This window comes from Pocillopora verrucosa, chromosome 8, assembly GCF_036669915.1.
Source record: "Pocillopora verrucosa isolate sample1 chromosome 8, ASM3666991v2, whole genome shotgun sequence".
Classification (NCBI taxonomy): domain Eukaryota; kingdom Metazoa; phylum Cnidaria; class Anthozoa; order Scleractinia; family Pocilloporidae; genus Pocillopora; species Pocillopora verrucosa.
This window is the reverse complement of record NC_089319.1, coordinates 7729300-7749868: the sequence shown is the minus strand read 5'-3', so window position 1 is coordinate 7749868 and position 20569 is coordinate 7729300. Positions and strand designations below refer to the sequence as shown.

Sequence of the window (20569 nt, the reverse complement as noted above, 5' to 3'; positions counted from 1 at the left end):
ATTTTTGGTTAGGTTTGTGAAGAGAATTTTCTTAAAGCACCTTGAATTGAGAAGATCAAAAGAAGGATTATAGGAACATTACAGATCCTTTTTCAGAGCTTGGGTAAATTGTATCGTGACGGAAGGAAAATACTTCAACCGCCCCCTCCCGCCTCCCCAGGGGATAAATAGCGACCGGTCCTTGGGTACTCCGACACATTTTGGTGTTGTCGGATTGTGCAATACATTAGCGCATGCTTAAAATAAAACAAAACAAACAAAACAAAAAACATTATCACAAGAATAGCTAAACTCCGGAAAGATCAGGATTCTTTCCAGGTACAACAATGTTTTTTTTTTTTTTTTTTTCTTTCAAGTTAAGACGCAATTCCTTGGCGGTCTTTTACTTCTGACCATCTTTGTTTCCTGACAAATGGAAGAACAATCCAAGGTTCAAGTAATGGGCCCTTGGTTCAAGTTCAATTTCACGATAAAAACGTTTTCTGGTTTAAGATATCTTTTAAGAACACGAACTTTCAATTATTTTGAGGTCATTATTTTTTTAAAGACTTTTGACTTGAAAGCGAAAGCACACTTATCCAAAATTTATTTTCATTTTTGTATGATTCTCTGTTCTTTTTCAATATATCGTACCTTTTTGTAATTTCTTATATAATGTTACTTATAATGTTAGCGATTTGCTCGGAAATTAATTTGGAAAAACTCCCTTGAAATTCATTTTGAAAGCGCATTTTTCACGTATTTGTGCATGCTGTCAGTTTTATTTTTAGTATTTAAACAAACAAAACTTCCCCTCGAGTGACTGACCCTCGATTGAAACCGTATTGTAGCCCACGCATTGCGTGATATGCTCTTGGACACACCAATAATTGTCACTTAAATCGCGTAATTTTATACTGCACCCTTCAGTTCACGGTTCAGGTCACGATTGTGACAGCCTCGATTGCATGCGTAGGAACGGCAGGGTCCGTGAGAGCAAACGCAAATCGATTGTTAAACATGTGCACCCCTAATTTGCTATTATCCCCTTGAAAGTTGCTTTAACAGGGAAGCGTTTCATCTCAAACAAATGGAAGGCTTCTAGAATGAAGGTAAGTTTAAGACATGTTTATCTGTGAATGAAATTTTGCGTTTCTTGTACCCTAACGCAACATTCTTCATAGTATTCGCCGCTAGCGGTCAATATTGGCCAATTTGCAGAACGGAATAACTTTGTTTTGTTTTCTTGAGCGTTGTTTTTATTTATTTCGCTTTCTTGGCGACAAATCAGCTATATTTTTATAAAATGTTATTACCTCCCTTTGAAAACAGGTTTTTGTAAGCGAGTAACGAGATGTGATTCAAGAGAAGTTAAAATGTGCTAAGTCTCATCGAAGATTTATCCTGCTAGTGGTTTCTTTAATCAACGCGGTCGTTCCAGCTCACCTATACGATAAGATTTCGATTGATAATAGCCTAAGGACAGAGGACTATTCTCCAGAGCGATGTCCATGCGGGTTGTTCTCGCAACTAAAAACATCCGTCATTGTGAGTCTTATTTATAGTTTCACATACGTGCATATTAACTTTCATGCACAGTTTAATCTGACTGATCGATGTTACAAACTGGTTTCTTCTGTAAATTATTTCAACTTTTCCAATCGGATTTCACAGAAATTAGTGACATCAGCCTAAGCGTAAATTTGTTCGCGTTTATCTTTATACAATCTCCTGACCGCCGCTCGAAACTGAAATACGCACCTTGACATCGAAAACGTAGAAAATAACATAAGTAATTTATGATCCTTGCGACGCCGACGGTCACTCGAACATATTTGTATCAATCCTGACAAATTTAGATCGGTTTCATAGCATTTTACAACGAATTTGAAGTAGTTAAATATGTATTCACAAGTATTTTATTTTTTCCTCTTTGCCAACGTGTTTCAATGAGCTGGAATTCATCACTTACAATTTGTCTAAAAGGACGCTATTGAAGCTGGCCGCTTCCTGTAACCTTATTAAATTTTTTTGTCATATTTATAAATACGCTAGGAACAAATTTGAAGGCACAAAGTTATTACATGTTGTTTTTTCTCAGTGGAGAAATAAAACGGGACGATTTCATGACAAACAGACAAAGTTTGTTGTGAACTTGACCGTGAAAATGACTTTTTGGTTGAGTAGAAATTAAATGCGAAAGTTAAATATTATCATTTATATTCTCGACACGAAAAGTGACGGAGAACATATTTACAACTTCCGCTGTCTAAATAGGTGTTTTGATTATCTGTGCCTATGAAGAATCGGTTTACGGAGAAGGTGAACTTTCGAAAGTGTATAAACCATCACGTATTTTATTCCAGTGAATTTTTAAGAAGTTAAATCAATTCAGCATACGGACGGTTATTGATGACACCTTCACGGTATCGAAACCCTTAACTTTTACCTCGACTAAATGTTATCATAAAAACATTGTATTTTCAGGGTCAAATGGTTGATTATGACGCAATATATTCAGGCGCTTTCTACATAAAAAAATTATTTAAATGGTAACACTTAACGCTGTAAAAACTCTTTTGGGCATTTCTGATAAGCCACCATATCCTCAGCTTTGTCGAGAACGCAAGTCAATAAATAAATTTATTTACATTTAGCTGTGAATGGTTCAGCTGAGTGTTAGATGTGTCCATAAGGGTTCTGGTGTCATTCAGGAAGGATTTGCCACTACTTATTTCATTATATATCGACTCAAGATATTACAACAAGGATGATGTACATTTAGATCGACAGCAAAACTTTATATCCAACTCGTCTCCCCTCAGCAGCAGCTGCTTACTTGAAAACTTGAAAAAAAAAAGACTTATTATAGAGAGATCTGGTGAAGCTTTTGCTAAATTTAATATTTAATTTTGCTTTTGTTTTTGTCAAAATAGTGAATATACACCGGCGGGGCCGGGCTGCCTTTGTACTTTGCAGTACTTCTGATCAACGGATTTCACAGATCAGCGACGATAATAATCTTTCAAAAGACAGAGGTTACTATTCATTGCTTAAGTCTCGCGAAAGTTTCAAGAAAACCAAAACGTGATTACTCGACAGTGAATATTTTACCGGAATAGTGGGCGGAAATCGCCTACGCTTGGTGTTAGAAAAATTCCAACACAACTCTAAGTCATCAAAATAAAAACTCAAAATTTAATCCTGTTTTTTCTGATCCTGAGGATTAATCTTGTGTGGAGAAATGAGACAGACTCTAATTTTATTTTTCTTGAACGTAGGTAAACTTATCTAAATTTTCGGGACTGAAAAAGTCACTGCTTTGGGAATTTTTTGATCTTGCGGAGTGGAAAAGGAAGAGGTGACAAATGCGGGGGGCGGAAGAGGTATAGAAAGTTTCCCTCCTGAATTGTTCTTATTTTTCTTTCAATTTCTCGTGAGTGGAAGATTTAGTACACCCAGCGTACTCTTCATGTGAGATATTGAATGCGAGGGCTGGTCAACTCGAATTACGTTTGACAAAGCCTTGATTCAGACGCCCGTCTGCAGAGCATAGCGGAACTCGACGAGATCTAAAGCGTGCCGAGGCGATTCTGATAAGAGAAAAGAGAAAAAAAAATTGGCTCGAGCATCTGCCATACTCTTCAGACAGATTCAGACGCCGGTTTAAATGTGCAGTCTTGCAAAAGTAACGTGTAAGTCATGCGATGCGGGTCATGTGAAGTTCTGTGTTCGAACCATAGCCGTTGGACTTATTCGCTCTTCCCGAAAGAGCTAATCCTAATAATCTTGTCGATTGCACTTGGTAGAAAAAGCCGGAAAAACATCTTACATCGATTACGAAACGCTGGAGAAGTAATCTGTTTTTGTCACCATTTCTTTGCGCACGTTTGTTTTCCCAGCTGCTCCTGTTTCTCAAGTATCTCATTTTGTTAGCAAGTCATTAAAATGACCATCACTAGGCTGATGACAGGTCCTTAGTGACTGACACTTAAAGCGTGCTACACACAGCTTATGCTTCTGTTGCCAGCTTTTGAAATGACTTTTTACACGGTTAATGGGATACGACATCGCCTAGATCTTGGGAAAACAAGGATCCTTTATATTTTTAGTATTTTTGCGACTAAGAACGATTGCGTTGATAGAGAAAGGTGAAATATATATTTTGTTTTGCTTGCGAAAAAAATGAAAATGATCCGTCGTTATCAGACTTATTAAGAAACAGCCTTGTTATCATTCAAATGTCACTTTCTGTGTTTGTAGAAAGAATAGTGTGACATTCCTACCTTCTCGTTGTGTTTCTAGTCGTTTCGTTTCGTTTCGCAAATAGAACATGCCCTTGAAAAATAATCGTATAACATCCACTGTTGACTGTTCTTGCCTGACTCCGTTGATAAATGATGACTTAGTTCACCCAAAGTAATACTTCTAAGGCTTACGTATGTTTATTTTGTTGCTATTTTGCGGTTTCGTGTTTGACAAAGAAATGCATCCTTTGCATATAAACACAAATTTAATTTCGTTTAGCTCATGAATTTTTCGAAGTCGACAATGCTACCAATGATACCGACGTAGGAGTTTTTGTTTTTTTTGTGTATGTAAAATTATAACTTATGTTTTGGATTGTATAATTGTGTAACTGGTGTGCTACTGTCTGCTTTCCCATCAAGATATCCTCACACATGCGTGAAAGAAACTTTAACTGAACGTCAGGAACTGATCTGATACTATCGTCTGGAGCAAAGGTTCAACGAAGAAACAGGCCGCAGATTACCATGAAGATATTATTTCGATGTTTTCACCTGTTTCTTTTCACTCTTGCCGTCACATCTCCGGTATGTGGAGATAATTTTACCCTGGGTTTGCTTGTACCCTTTGATGGATTACGAGCCTCGGCAAAACTGTTCGCTCCCGCCATTGTAACCGCCGTGGATGACATCAATAACTCTTCTGATCTTCTCTCCGGCCACCATCTGTCTTATATCTGGAATGATACCGAGTGCAACGAAGATAAGTCTCTGCAAGCAATGGCTCATCAGATTCACGAGAGGAAGGTGTCCGCCATTATAGGTCCTGGATGTACTTGCCAATATGAAGCGAGATATGCCAGCATACTGGACGTCGCAATGATATCATACGTGAGTCTTGTTAAGTGGCTTGGGGCTCGTTGTTCGAAGGGCCCGGTAACTTAACGGGCCCGTAAAGCTATTTTGTTTTTATTCAAGATAGCGGTTTCAAAAGTTTTGAAATTCAACAAATTAACCATCGGCTAAAGGAACAAATTTTACTTGTTAGGGTAACAGAATCAGCTGCTCTTTTGCTGTAAATTTTGACTTTAAAATTTGGCTTCGGGTCCGCAAAGTTACTGGGACTTTCGAGAAACGTGCCACTTTACACTTTGAGCTTTTTGTAGGGTCCTTAAAGAATTGGCGAAATGTTGAGATCGGGGAGAATAGTATAGAAGTATACAAACAGCAAGCTTTTAGAATTGAGATAATTAGTGAGAAAATTCTTCTTTCAGTCTTAATATACTGTCAAGCAGAAATGTAATGACAATCGATTAACTTACATCATTAAGGGAAACTGTAGGGAAACTTTGTCACATGAAATGATTAGTCAAGAAAGTTCGAAAACTTAGCTTTCACATTTTGGGAGTGGAGGGGTAAGTTAACTATGTAACCTTGCTCCCGGGCAGATGTGCAGAGATCCGCTGACTAAAAAGGAAGATTACGCAACATTTGCAGAGACGTTTATCCAGGTGGAGGTGCATAAACTATCGAGAGGCCTCATTAAAATGTTCCAAAAGTTCAACTGGTCAGAAGTGGCCATATTGTATGAAAATATTACCAGTTATATCAGGATGAAAGAAGTCGTGGAGCGCGAGTTCAAGTCTAACAATATTAAAGTGCTTATGGATAGAGAACTTCTCGCTTATCGATGCTACGGTCTTGTGAAGAGCAACCTTACACATTATTGTGATCCGCCCACATCGGTGACGAATGTAAGCGATTACATGGGAAATATGTTCAAAGAACTAAAGGAAAAATGTAGAGGTATTTATACAGTATCTTTCGCTTTAACCTCTTAACACTCATGAATGACCAAGACAAAATTTCTCTTCACAATATCCTTACAATATCAAGTACACAAGTGATGAGAATAAAGAAAAATATAATTTAGGGGATTTTTAGTTGATCGAATACCAAGTTCTCCAAACTAATATCATAAGAATTGTATGGCAGACTATAGCGAGAATTACTGATGAGATCTTGGGAGGGTAATGGTTAAGGACCCGTCAATATTTATCACGGGGGCGGGGGGAGGGATGGGGTTGGTGGAAGAATTTTGGTTTTACTACGATAAAATTTACCTGATCTCCAAAAAGGCTGGTAATTATTTTGTAATTAATTTTCTTTGCTCCTCCCCCCCGCAACCCGCAACCTGCAACCCGCAAACCCCCCCCCCCCCACTATAAAATGGTATCGAGGAACTGTCAGGGGAGGCCAGGCGAAATGTTAGAGAAGCATGATCCACTTGGCTGGTTTTCTGAGTTTTTCTCGGTTTCTATTGATTTTCTTTCTCTTTCAGTTGTACTTTATTTAAGTGAATATTTAGTGGCCCGTCAGACGCTTGAGTATGCGTATAATCAGGGTATGACACAAGGCGACTATGCATTCGTCATGCTACAACTTGACCTTGAACAGTTCAAGCGTAACATGGACAAGCCAGGACAAATACATCTGCTTTTGAATTTGGATCAAGACAAAACATGTGATTATTATCAAGCCCTGGAGTCGGTGGTATTGGTGGAGGTTCAGAGTAAATTACCAGATGAGAAGAAGTCGTATGATGCGTTTGAAAAGAAAGTCAAAGAAAAATATGATAGTTTCAAGACAAACTTAACAGCGAGCATCGAGGAGGCAGGGTTTAAGGTAAGTTTTATAGTCAATGAACTAGGGGGCGTGGGGGTAGGGGACATGGGGGGAGAGAATTGTATTTAGCATAATTTTATGGGTCAAAGAATATGTTTGGTTGTAGGTACACTGGTCTTTGGGTCTCCTGGGACAGAAAGTGGGATACATCCCAGTAGATGGGTCGCTTACTTCGTGTACAGACTTTACACACTTAATCGTATACTTCTGCGCGTTAGGATGTGGAGGGAGTGTTTTTATCATTGATTTCATTTAGCCGGATATTTTTGTGCATGGCAGCTCAACCCTCCAAACTGCGACTGTTCTGATCTTCACGGTGAGTGGGAAAAAGACACAATGTGATGCCAATCAATAATTTGGTGGCTTATTTTGGGCGGTCATTTGGCAAACTCCGCGCTCCAAGGAGTTCGATTGCATTCACTGCTTCTTGTAACATTTTGTGTTTACAGATAGAAGCACCGCTGTCATTTTACGCCTATTATTTGTATGACGCTGTTTATCAATATGCCAAAGCATTGAATAAAACTTTGGCAAGGGGCAAGAATGGAACAGGACGAAATGTCATACGCAACCTACTAAACTCTACTTACGAGAGTGAGTATGCTTGGTTTATTTTTTAACCTGCTGTGGGAAATCTCTATTGCAAAAACGCACCTCATGACATATACGAGCCGGTCGCAACGTAGAGGTGAAATGCGCGGGGAATCTCTTCGTGGACCAGTATCCCGTTAGCGGATAAGCAAAACTCCCTCTCATAATTTTTGCCTTTTGTTGGGGAAACCTGTCGCAATGTAGAGGCAGGGAAGAGGGGGTATAGGATAAGAAAAACTGCCACTCGCTTCGTACTGTACGCTTTTTGTTAAGGGAAACCGGAAACCTGTCGCAATGTAGAGGCAGAGGGAGGGGGAAGGGGACTAATATCCTACCCTTGGGGGATAAGCCAAACTCCTATCCACTTCATACTTTCCGATTTTTGTTGGGGAAACCTGTTAAAATGTAGAGGCGGAAGGGGGGGGGGGGGGGGGAAGAGGGGGGCTAAGCCGTATAAGCCAAACTCCCATTCGCTTCATTTGCTGGGAGTATGCCGGAGCTTTTCAGCCTTATGGCGGGGAAGCTGACTTTTCCTCAATCTTCACGGATAGACAAGGGTCCCAAGCATTGATTGAATTTTTTCTTTAACGAAACAGGCAAGTTAGGTCCCAGCGTGTTCATTAACGAGAATGGATCAGCCGACGTTGTAAATCTCCGCATTGTGGATATTCGTTGGAAAAAATCTGTTGCTCACGCAAATAGTAAGTGTCTATCATTTTTTAACGTAACCGAAAGCATATGGTGGCACAACATATTTGATATCGATGATAGATCTCCCTAGAGATCTGGTCCTAATATGTCGACATCCTCAGATGGGAAGAAGACAAGGGACTGGCTGGTTTTCTGGATAATTTCTTGATCACAAAAAAATTGACCTGTCATGGTCATCGTCACTCACTTTTGACTAATTAATAATTGAAAGTCCAAAATCATTCAACTTTGTCTGCACCAGTGTTGAGTGATCGTTATGAAGGTTTCATATTCCGAGAAACTATAACGAGCTTCTCATCCCTACTTACATCTATTTCTAAATCAGTAACGGTCGGAATTGCCTTTTTAGCAGACCAGTTCGGCCTTCTTCAGTAAGTAGACATCGCGGGCGCTTATTTGGCCAAAATTCCTTTCGGAGCTTCTGAACTGGTGGATATTGATGGATATAAATTACTATACTTTTTTGTTTTACTACACAGACTGCCTCTCTGGCAGTGATGGCCCCAGTGCAACGCAATTAGGACTAATAACATTTGATCAAGAGAACACTCAAATCAATGTGAGCACGGAAGATTTTCAGTGGCCAAATGGTGGAAAAATACCTCTGTCAAAACCAAAGTGTGGGTTTGATGGTCTGTTATGTGTTACTTCTACACCTTCTACATTTAACACAGCGAAAGAAGATCGCCAAGATGATGGAAAAATTGGTAAGTTTTGCGCTGAAGGTGGAAAGTATCTTGTTTTTGTAACGTTCTTTTTCTTCATATTAAAAATTTCGGAAGCTTTTTAAACACCGTGACTTATTGGCTTGTATGTTCTTTTGTAACTCATGTGAGACAACTTGGTTCTGACAGGCTGAAATTACGCCACCTAGTCATTACAACGTTCACACATGTGCAGAAGTTTGACCGCTCTGTTGAGGTGATCTGCTCTGAACTGGCATCTGAGTAGTTCAGGCCATGTTAGCCATTGAGACTTTGATCCTCCCAATAGCAATGAACCTTTAAGATTTGGTGTCGAGTGTTTGATTAAGTATATATTTGTCTCCTCAGGAGACAGTTTCAATTTTGAATCTCTTTATTTACGCCATTTGGTGTTCATGAAGAAACTGTCACCATTTGAAATTCGCTGACACTCGAGCTTTCGGTGTGTGAGTAATTCGTCGTATGTTTTATTTTAGGTGCTATTATTGGAGGAGTTTCAGCGTTTGCAGGCATCACTTGTATCATACTCCTCTTCAATGTCATCAGGTAAAGGCATTCTTTTTTTGCTCGCTTCTTCCGTTTTTTTTTTTCGTTGGAGTTCAAGGTATCATGAGCGGTTTTAAACGTGAAGCTAAATAGCCGCTTATTTGTTGAGAGCTTCGGTTGATAAGACAGCAGACAATGTTACGTCACACACGTGTGTTTTGACATGAAACCACACTGCTGCATCTCGTTAATTTTATAAGAGTGAAACATCCTAGTATACCTTAAATGCTAGTAAGATCATAACAAGGTTAGGGTACAACCTCTTTTGTTTTCCCATGATGTTAGGAATCCTAAGACAGTGATTTTCCGATATGTTTAAGCAACAATATCCGGTTGCTTTTTTCATTCCACAGACAATACATGTTAAAAAAAGAGATGGACAGTTTATTGTGGAAAATGAATTACAAAGACATTCGTTGGGTGCAGACGTCTTCCAGCGTTAGTTCTGACATGGCTGAAGTAAGTGTGAAATTAAATCTCCTTGAAACTCGTCTCGATGCTTCAACCGAGATCTTTTGCAGGCCCTGGATAAATATTATTATTATCAGTATTTTAACTATGCTATTGTAAACTACAGATATCGAGACCAGTTCTGGCCTTGTAAGTCACTTGGCCTACGTGCTGAAGTTGTTTTATTTACTGTTTGCCAAGGGGTGAACTTCACAGCAGATTCAAATTTGTTTACAACTTTGAGTTTGAAACTGCTTAAACAATGTAAAGCTTGTGCTTTGTTCATTACAGGAAGAAAATTCGCTTTCAATGTCTCGTAGAACAAGCAACCAATATACTTTTACGAACTTTGGATTTTATAAGGTGAGCGAGTGTCTTATGAACTAAAGACGGTAGATGTGTAACGTGAAATGAGTACATAGCTTGGTAACCATACTGAATGATGTTTCTGAGGAGAGGATGATGCTATGTAATTGACAATTGGACCAAAACTAAAAAGACAGTCGAAAAATGGCTTGCAAGAAGAATGTTTGAGATAGAAGGATGTATACTCCTTACAAGCATATAACTTAAAAGAAAATCTCATTTTGTTTGTAGGAAAATAAAGTGACCGTGAAGCAGATTGGAACCAAGACGATTGATTTAACAAAATCTATTCTCTTAGAACTGAAACAGGTAACAAAGACAGAGTGCTAAATGAAAATTGCATTACGATCTTTATGAAAGTCGTAAATCACCATATAATGGATGAGTGTTAAAAAACATGAGATTAGTTTTAGCTTTACTGGGTTTAGCTGGTTTTACCCTTAAACCCTAAGAGTGACTGGCTTCAAACTTCCACGGCAAAAAATTTCCTTTTTCGCCTACAATTTTACCCAATGGTGAATTCAAGGAAAATGTCTTAACGTTCAAATTTCGTTTTCCTATTGCGGAGAACGCTCGGCATATTCGGTATACACTGTAAGCAAACATAAGAAAAAAACATGGCGTTCATAGCTGGTTTGCCAGAGCCTGGAAACTCCTCTGGTTAGTCTGTTTTCCCTAAAACTTTTTCAACGATTAACCAGCGTGAGTTGTCACGTTATAAGTGTTTTCCTGAACTGTTTTTCCTGTTTTCCATGCTCCTCTCGGTATCACTCTCGACTGAGTCAAATATAAAGGCCATGACAATAGAGGGAGTGATCATCAGTTTAACAATCACGTGACTGTTAAATAAATTCTCTTTGTCATTACCACATGAAATGTAGAGAGAACAGTGTGAAACATATGAATATTTATGTCACGGTGTAAAGGGTTAAGTACCATTCGAGCAAACGAGGCTTGTCGTACTCGAACTGTTGAAGCTAAAACGAGAATTGCATGATGGAGGCTGGTGACGATATCGTTTCAAAAGAGGTGTGGAAGAAAAGAAGTGAGGAATGAACGAGTGATAATCAAAATAATGAAAAAACCAACGAACAAACAAGAGAATTAGGTGAATATGTGAGAGTCCGAACCAATGAATCTATGAACTTGAACAATTAAATGAATTCTGATGAACAATTTTGCCTTTTTCAGATGCGCGACTTTCGTCACGAAAATTTCGCCCAGTTTTATGGAGCCACTGTTGATTCACCTTACATCTGCATTGTTTTTGCCTTCCTTCCCAGAACCCTTAAGGTAACAGTCTTGTTCGATAAGATGATCCGACAATCAATGAAGAACTTCTTAAGGAAAACGTTTTAGGACTTGAAACCAAGGGCGTGAAACTGTTTTTTCTCAGCAGTATATCACAATTAAAATACGTTAATTCAGTTGAAATCATTTTTAGGATGAAGCTGGTTATGAAACCAAATTAGGTATGACATGCGTGAGGGTATATCTAAAGGGAGAGATTATTTCACGAGAAATGAACAAAATTGTGTTTTTTGGACCAAGTGTTTTCAACGGAGAAAGAAGTGTTGCTTAAGCGGGTCATTGATAGAATCGATGATTTTGTAAGTTATTCGCTTCGAGATAGATTGACCCCCCTTTCTTTTGAATTATCGCATTTTCTTTATATCATGTTATCTTCTTTTTCCAACCATAGGATTTTCTGGCTTGTTCAGACGTGAAGCTGGATAAAACATTTATTTCGTCTTTAGTCACAGACATTGTTAAGGTGGGTGATCAAAATGCGGATCCTTTGGCAAAATGGCGCGGTTTTTTAGTAGCTAATGATTAAAGATAACATTAACGGTTGTGTGAATTTCCTTGAACCTTCCCACTGACAGGTCAGGTTTCATGGGATTCTTTGACTTGGCGTCACATGTGGGCTTAGTTTGGTGTTAGTTCGTTTGCTCTTTTCTTCTCTTTATTTAAAAATTTCATCTGAAATTCTGATTCGAACGTGAGCAGTGGAGGGAACGAAAAGCGTTTTCATGGATGTTCTTCTGTTCAGCAGTGTGCTGGGTTCAAGGAACTGATCATGAATAGAGGGCCGATCCTGCGTCTAAGGCCGTTGAAAATTTTGCTGAAAAGACTCCTTCGCGTTAAATAATGGAAGAACTTGTGCAATGGTGTAAAAAGCTGTGTGGCAAAGATTGGCATACCCACTTGACGGCGCGCTAGCCAACCTCATGCGAAAAAGTCAAGTCATTCTTACGCTGGGATTCAAAAGCATCATTTTGGTGATTTCAAGCGGCGTTTAATGTGAAAGGGGAGAAAAATTGAACAAAATCGAAGGATTGCATATCAGCATGTTGCGAAGTTTGATCCTCACAATAACAACGGTTAATGCTTGGCCCCGATGCTTAGTTGCAGACCAAACTTGGATAGCTTTAGAATTGTGTCATAATTTATAATTTATTTACCTTGACGGTATTTTTTTTATGTTTCTCTCGTCAGGGTATGGCCTATCTTCATTCGTCAGATCTCAAGTACCATGGTAACCTAAAATCTTCCAACTGCCTGATAGACAGTCGGTGGACGCTGAAAATTTCTGATTATGGCCTTACTATGTTGAGATCAAAGTGTAATTTAAGTGCAAAGACGAGCAGCGAAGGTAAACTAAACTAAACAATCGCGATTTCAATGTTGAAAAGTAGACCAAACAACCCAAAACAACAACAACAACAACAACAAAAGAAATAAAATTACTCCAAACGTTTCATTAACTACTATGATTAACACTTTGACAACGAAATCGTAATTTTTTATTCTTATCTATTCCATCTAGATTTACTTTGGACAGCACCGGAGCTACTCCGTAAACGTTTCAGTTTTCCTAACAGTGCTTCTCATAAGAGAAACAGGAAATATGTCAATATTCAGAAGGCCGATGTGTACAGCTTTGCTATTATTCTTCAAGAGTTTCACACCAGGAAAGGACCATTTAGCAATAACAGGAACCTCTGCGCGAAAGGTAGACAGCTAACAAAACATAGAAACTTGTGAAAATCAGGGATCTTAGACCCTATTTACCAAGCACTCGTGAAGAACGTACCGGTAGACCGTGCGTGAAGAGAACAGACGTGCATGCAAGACAGGCGCATTAGACAGGAAAAATTAAGTTATTTTGGTTTGCGTATCAGTGTTTTTTTTTTTTAATCTCCAAATCTTTGACAGTTACATGTATGACGAGGATGGTAAAAAACCTTTTGTCTGTCTTATTAAGAAATTGTAGGGAGAATCACAGAACCCGAAGTTCCCATATTTCGCCCTACTGTGCTTAATTTTATTGAAGAATTGGACGAACTCAGGGATCTGATGAAAAACTGTTGGGAGGAAGATCCTGATAGCAGACCAGACTTCACCGAGATCAAGAAAAGAATAAACAGGATTCTGGTCAATAAAGGAATGTGAGTGGATCAAAATTAATGAAGGCAGATCGCACTAGTAGGAATCGGTATAATATTAATGTTGAGAAAGCTGACAAATTCCATTAAAATGTGTTCACATTACTAGAAAACTTTTAACTTCAATGCTTCAGTCTGGTCGAAACTAAAACAGACTCTTTAAACACGAATTTTCTTGTCAGAGCCTTCAAATTTCACCTCTTCAAAACTCCAAGGGAATACCATTAAGCAGGAACTTACTCCTTATGAATAAAAAAGGTTAATGAGAACACGAAAAACATTACCATAGGACCTGATACTGTTTAATTTGATTGATACTGATTTCTCGGAACTAACATTGTCGGAAATATTCAGCCGACAGTACGAAGAATTCTTTCCTTTTTTTTGCAGTAAAACTAACATTTTCGACAGCATGATTTACATGATGGAGAACTATGCCAACAATCTTGAGGATATTGTGACTGAAAGAACAAGTCAATTAATAGAGGCAAAGAGAGAAACAGAAGAACTTCTTTACAAAATATTTCCAAGGTATTGTTTAATTTGATTGTTTGTGAGCTTGACGCGCGCAGTCGTCTCCTTCAAATTACCAGTCACCTCGTCGTCTCAACAAAGTGAGGTTCACTTCGTCTCCTACAACATTGCTTTCACTCAGCACGTTCTATGTCATGCGGACGCCTCAGACAATACGCCTCAGTTCTGAGGACTATCTGTCCATATCCTAACTGCATTTGATTCCGAAGCTTGGACCAAGAGCCCCCCTCACCCCGCCCCCCTTCCCTCTTCACTTATTTCCTCCTGATCGCACTGAGGATGTCATGATGATGTTTTTCTTCCAGACCAGTTGCAGAACAACTCATTAAGGGAAAACAAGTCGAGGCCGAAAACTTTGACGAAGTGTCCATTTATTTCAGTGACATCGTAGGATTTACAAGCCTCTCTTCTGAGAGTTCGCCAATGCAGGTATGCTGACAGCGTTTGATTCACCTGTTTGATGACAGCGTTTGATTCACCTATTTGCTAACAGCACTTATCAAGATAGGTGAGCCTGATACAAAGGTGGATTTTGAGAAGATCAAATCGAGATGCGCGCGCTGAATGATAATGTTACATGAAAAATCTGATGCTAAAGGAGCCAGAGAGATGTTACAGCTTGTACTGAGGGTGTCTCCATCAATCTCGTACATAGCGTTCAGTATTATCCGAACTATTAGTTTGTTTTTATATTTTTTATTACTCTTATTATTATTGTTTATTAAATGTTATTATTATTGTTTATTATATGTTATTATTATTATTAAACTTTGGTGAATAATCCCCAAGGGGATTTTTCACAAATACTCCCTAAGCCTGAGGCGAGTAATTGTTTTAACGTAGGGGCTTTCGAATTCTGTTGTCACTTGTTATCACCTATTCTTTTAAGCAGCGCGCGCGGGGTTATTATGGGGAGACATGACGCAAACCTCGACCAATCAGAGCACGTGCATCTCTATAATCATCGAGGCAATTATGATAAAGTGTTAATTCTCTTTTTTCTTTTTGCTCGACGTAACGGCGACAACACGAAGCCAAAGTGATGCTGATTTCAGCAGCCGGAGAAATTTCGAAATTTACCAATTGCTGTTTGCCATAGACATAATTTTACGTTCCGATGCGGAACTTGAGAGAGAATGATGGAGGGCACTCTGCTGACAAATTAACGTAACTTGCCCAATTTCATTTATGGTACTGGAGTTCATCGTTATTCTTTTTCAGGTCGTTACTCTTCTTAATGATCTCTACACATTATTTGATGACATTATAAGCGAATACCGTGTATATAAGGTAAGCTTAGTACTTGATTGAAAATCCGGAAGCATATAGAAACCATCCATGCTAATGTAAAATAGCACCTGGAAACTTCATCGTACACTTGTAGGCTCTTAATTATTTTATTCGTTGTTTCCTCGATTGAGTTCATTAAAGACCCAAACCAAATATCAGGACGGCCAATCATATTTTCGGAAAATATCGCAACGAGCCAATAAGAAGTCAAGGTAAACACAAACAAACTACCTTTCAGCGCGGGAAAAGGCAAGAGACCGAGTTAGGATTGATTTTAGTATTGCAGCTGATTCGCTACAAGGGTAGCCTGACTGAGTGTTCCTGATTAATCTTATAGTTGACTCAAAATTTAAAGAATTAACTATGTGATTTTGTCCTTTCCTTTTTTTTAGGTTGAGACCATCGGTGACGCTTACATGGTGGTTTCCGGTCTTCCGATAAAAAATGGGCACGATCATGCGGGTGAAATATCCCGGATGGCTTTGCACCTATTGGACTCAGTCAAGGAAGAGTTCGTCGTCCGTCATAAGCCTGGGTACAAACTACAGCTTCGTATTGGTATTCACAGTGGTGAGTGACAAGGATTTCCTTATTCTGTTCATTCTACCTTATATGCGCTATTACATACGCCTATCACTGATTTCTTTTTTTCTGTTACATTTCAACGACCTAAGTTCTCCATTTTGTAACTTATATCCACTTCATGTCCACAGGTCCTGTTGTTGCTGGAGTGGTTGGAAGCGCTATGCCTCGTTACTGTCTCTTTGGCGACACGGTGAACACTGCATCCAGAATGGAGTCCTATGGAGAAGGTTAAGGCAATAGTAGTAGTACCAGTACCTCTGGTTGCCGCGCGCGAGGGGAAAGACCGGGGTGGGATTGGGGTTAATTAAGAGCTCTTATTCACCCAGCGGGAAAAAAAGGAAAACAAATCTGTGGCGAGATGGGAAACATTGGGGTGGGGTCGCGGTTAACAAAGTGCTCTTACTCACTAAGCGGGAGGGTAAGTGAAGAAAAAGTCTGTGGCGAGAGGGGAAAGGGTTGGGTGGGGTCTGGGTTGACAAAGAGCCCCAACCCATCAAGCGGAAGGATAAAATGAAAAAATCTGTGGTGAGGAGGGAAAGAGTGGGATGGGATGTGGGTTAACAAAGTGACCCTACTCACCAAGTGGGAAGAAAAAATGAGAAAAAATTGTTGCGACCTGGGACACGCTTTAACTATGGATCAAAAAGATCTGGGTTCGAGCGTTGTTTTCCTTTTGGTTATTTGGTTTTTCTCCTAATATTTCCGATTCGTTCTGAAAATATTGGATGGAGATTCACCACGTGGGCGTTCTGTTGCCAAAATCCAGTCTGTGTGTGATAAATTTTTTATTTTATATTGAATTTTTTAATGCTCTGGACGTTATAGGTTACTAACGATAGACCCGCTAGACTAATAGTGTTGTTCCCTTTCTTGTTTAGCCGGAATGATACATATCAGCGAAGCAACAAAGAATATTCTTGAAATTCTTGGAGGATTTACGATCAAGCGCAGAGGAGAAGTGCTCTTGAAGGTACACATTTATTCAAATAAAGAAGTGATGTATGATCTAAGTAAGTGAGCTAAAATTTAGGCGGATACAGATAAGAAGCCTGTATAAACAAATTCAGGCCTCAACGGAATTCGAACCGAATGCTTCTCAGAAACTAGTTAGAGGCTACTACTAACTACTAAGCCGTCAAGATGCACTCTAGAAAGTCTCAATAGGGTTAACTTTTAGCCGTTAAACGGCCAAAAAAAATGCCGTCAGGCTTAAAAACTGATCAATTTTAACCGTAAGTCGTAAAAAAAAGTTAACCGTAACATTTTTTCTTTCAATCACGAATGAAGGAAGTTAGCTGTAAAATCGTTAGCCGTAGAATTGCCAAAATTTTGACCGTTAGCCGTAAAAGCCATCACTCCGTTGAGACCCTCACTCTAGTTTTGCCCGTCCAAGTTGACTTTGCTTTTTGTTGTTTTTCTTGTGAAAGGGAAAAGGAGAGGTCACAACATACTGGTTGATGGAACATAAGCATACAAGACAGCCAGTCTCTCCAAAAAGACCGCGTCCAAAGAGACATTTTTTCAATAGTACCAACGATGGCGGAGGATTGAAACCTTCCTGTATTACGCGCTCGTCGTCGTTACGAAGGTCACTCAAATGTGCGTCTGAAAACCCAATGACAAAAATTCCAATTCAGGTTGTTGTTGGTAACGGTAATAATCGGGAAAAAAGGAAAGAAAGTACGCACTCTATCACAAGTGTTTAAGGCATCTGGGAAGGTATTCGTGTGTCTGCACGTGTGATCAGTGTTGCCCCAACTTTCAAGTCAGAAATTGTTGGTAACTATCCGGTTAAGAGATTTCTTTTTGTCTGTATTTCATGGTGCATACCCAGTTCACTCGAGTGGCCTAAGCATGTGACTTGGAGGAGCCTGAGATCAGCTTTATAATTGAAATACGCCATCAAGAGGTGCTGGTCTGCGCCAAAAGAATTTACGTGATACTGCTACTGATGGTTTCTGAGAATACAGGATTCTGTCAAACGCAACAAACTCTTCAAAACATGACAGGAGGGGCTTTCCCCTTGCGCTCACAAAAGGCATAACAAGGCAACCACGTGTAGTTTAGGACATTACTTTGTTTGATTTTATACAAGTCTCTAAATCTTCTTTAATAGCTGTGAAGCTTGTTACCCTGCCGTTGTGAGAAAGGATTGCGTTACAAGCCGCAATTCACTAGATAAACTTATGCTCACCCACTCTCCAGTGGAAAGAAGTGAACATGCGCCACTGGCTTACAAGTCACTGAGCGCAGAGAATCCAACTGCTTTTTTTTCAGTTGAGAAAAATTTCTTTGTACGTGTTAACCTTGATAAAAATGATTCCTTTAGGGATTTGTGCATCTCCCGAACGCTCCCGTGTTTCCATTTTCCCAAAAAACCATTACGTTTTCAAAAAACATTCAAATAAAAAAGGATTTTAAATCCATCAGTTTTACTCCGTTATATGTAACACAGAAACTGACACAACCTGGAATTTCTCAGGTCTTTACTTTTTTCCCTTCGAGGGACAAGGTTACCAGCTCTTTATTCCTAGTATATTGTATAGTTACAATATCTACATTGTTCCTTTGGTGTAAATATGCAAAATCTTTGATTAAAAAAAAATCTTTGTCCATTTTTGTCTTTCCTTGAATAATGTATTTATTCATTTACGGTAAATCTTATTGTTGTGATTATTTTCTTATTCCAAATTTTGACGGTGTAAACACTATAGGAAACTTTAAATTGAAAAGAAACACAAGTATGAAACACTTTTGGGATTTGACTGTGGCTGGAAAGGTACGTGGCAGTAACGAACTGGGTATTGGGGCGAAAATGGTAGTACAGCTTGGTTTGTCTTTGGTTTACTGTTAGCAAAGCTATCAAGATGGGTTGGGGATTCCGACATAGGGAGATAGAACATTTAACTATGGGATAATAAACTGGCTGTAACATACCAATTCAACCTTCGGTGGAGCAAATCGACCACGAAAGAATTGAATTAAATTTAATTTCAGCGAAAGTTCTCGGAGGCCATGTTTTGTTCAAAGACCGTCCGTGTACGGTTTATGCAAAGTCACGTTAATATTACGATAAACATTTTCATGATAAATTTTGGGAAGAAAGGCTTGCTTGAAAGTTCGCCTTGGCTCCTTTTGCAACAAAAAATAAAAAGCCTTCTAAAAAAGCTTTTCTTAGTCGCTATAAACAGATAAAAAGGATTTCTACACTTCCATGAACATTTGTGCTACAAACGCAATAGCACCGGTTAAGTTCATTTCGGTTCATTATTTGATTACGCATTAGCAACAATGTCTTAGCATTTACCTGCTCTAATAAAATTACTAGCTTTTCATCTACAGCGGGACATGCATTATATATTGCATAAATTTCTTTGCGCGTTGTTTCCTCATCATAAGTAATTCTAAATCCTATTTCTACATCCTCAAAAATATAGCTCCGCATTGCATAACTATGACATTCGTTTTAAACTGTTGGCCACACAAGATTATTTGAATGATTGAATAACTGAGCACATGGGAATGATGTACATATCTTTGTGTCGATGGCGATTCTCCTAAATAGGTTTCTGCTTTGAGACTGGAACTCTGTATTTAGCTCGTTGTGACCAGACTTTAGAAAACAACCGAAAGCAAACTAAGGTAGCAAACTAGATTGGACGTATTCAAAAGCACACTGAGGTGTGCGTCACAACAAAAATTCTTCCAGCATCTAAGCGTATAATAGAATATATCTTGTAGTCAGCGACAATTCCGTCAGATGTAATCTCCAAGCCTTGTACTTCGTGTATGATGACTCAATAGTTCGATGTCAAACAGACGAGAAATCGTCCGATTTATCGTTTGCGTCAACTACGTGTTTTCCTTTCGCTACTTGAGGTTCAGGCTGCATAGATTTCATAGTTCTTCTGAGAGAAGACGTCCGAGATACCCTGCAGGGAGATGGCGGGGCTTCCAATATTCCAAGTAAGCCCGAGGATTGGTCAAGGTGTTCTTTAACTCTCTTAAATGAACGCCGACTAAAGCGTGGTGTCTTTTTCGCGAAATCCACAAGCCAATAACTTTTTACCGTTCCTTTGCCCTAAGGGAAGGAGAATTAACCTTTTAACCCATGAGATTGACTATCATCTAATTTCTCCCAAAAGTGTAACCCCTGCATCACACAATAAGGTCACGAGAATGAAGGAAATGATCACCAACGAAATATTCTCTTGATTGTTAAACAAATTCTCCTTGTCAGCAACTTGGGAAATGTATAGAGAACAGTATGGAGAATATCCATACTGATATTTGGGTGTAAAGGGTTAAGTGAATAGATAAATACATTTTGGTGTAGAATGTACGAACAAGGAGGTTACACTTACTAAGACACTGTAAGAGTAGCGTTTAAGGTTTAAATAGGGAAGAGCATAGGGTGGTTTGGTAAACAACA

The 20569-nt window shown here is 39.0% G+C and overlaps 2 protein-coding genes across 11 annotated transcripts in view; one reads left to right on the top strand and one right to left on the bottom strand.

Moving 5' to 3' along the window:
• Positions 1 to 912: 912 nt before the first annotated feature.
• On the top strand, positions 913 to 18752 carry LOC131793236 (speract receptor). Of its 3 annotated transcripts, none has more exons than XM_066170908.1 (23): positions 913 to 1091; positions 4650 to 5117; positions 5675 to 6032; positions 6568 to 6911; positions 7361 to 7505; positions 8099 to 8203; positions 8693 to 8920; positions 9394 to 9463; positions 9817 to 9922; positions 10205 to 10276; positions 10511 to 10588; positions 11471 to 11572; positions 11982 to 12053; positions 12779 to 12935; positions 13110 to 13295; positions 13548 to 13731; positions 14119 to 14259; positions 14568 to 14691; positions 15484 to 15552; positions 15945 to 16122; positions 16266 to 16364; positions 17016 to 17107; positions 17565 to 18752. In XM_066170908.1, the coding sequence occupies exons 2-23, from the start codon at positions 4755 to 4757 to the stop codon at positions 17841 to 17843; spliced, it is 3552 nt and encodes a 1183-aa protein (XP_066027005.1). In that variant the 5' UTR covers positions 913 to 1091; positions 4650 to 4754; the 3' UTR covers positions 17844 to 18752. The 3 variants fall into 3 exon arrangements, with proteins under 3 accessions (XP_066027005.1, XP_066027006.1, XP_066027007.1); XM_066170909.1 differs by lacking the exon at positions 913 to 1091 and adding an exon at positions 1338 to 1527; XM_066170910.1 differs by lacking the exon at positions 913 to 1091 and adding an exon at positions 3284 to 3365.
• LOC131793237 (atrial natriuretic peptide receptor 1) overlaps positions 18607 to 20569 on the bottom strand; it is a 35816-nt gene continuing 33853 nt past the window's right edge. For all 8 annotated transcript variants that reach the window (XM_066170912.1, XM_066170917.1, XM_066170913.1 and 5 more), the window contains one exon: positions 18607 to 20218. In XM_066170912.1, the coding sequence (XP_066027009.1) occupies positions 19949 to 20218 (270 nt within the window). In that variant the 3' untranslated portion in view covers positions 18607 to 19948. The remainder of the gene's footprint in view (positions 20219 to 20569) is intronic.

Coding starts and splice junctions, on each gene's coding strand:
- LOC131793236 (XM_066170908.1), top strand. CDS start 4,755: ATGAAGATATTATTTCGATGTTTTCACCTGTTTCTTTTCACTCTTGCC. Junction 9,464..9,816: donor CTCCTCTTCAATGTCATCAG/GTAAAGGCATTC, acceptor TTCATTCCACAG/ACAATACATGTTAAAAAAAG. Junction 13,732..14,118: donor ATTCTGGTCAATAAAGGAAT/GTGAGTGGATCA, acceptor TTTTTTTTGCAG/TAAAACTAACATTTTCGACA.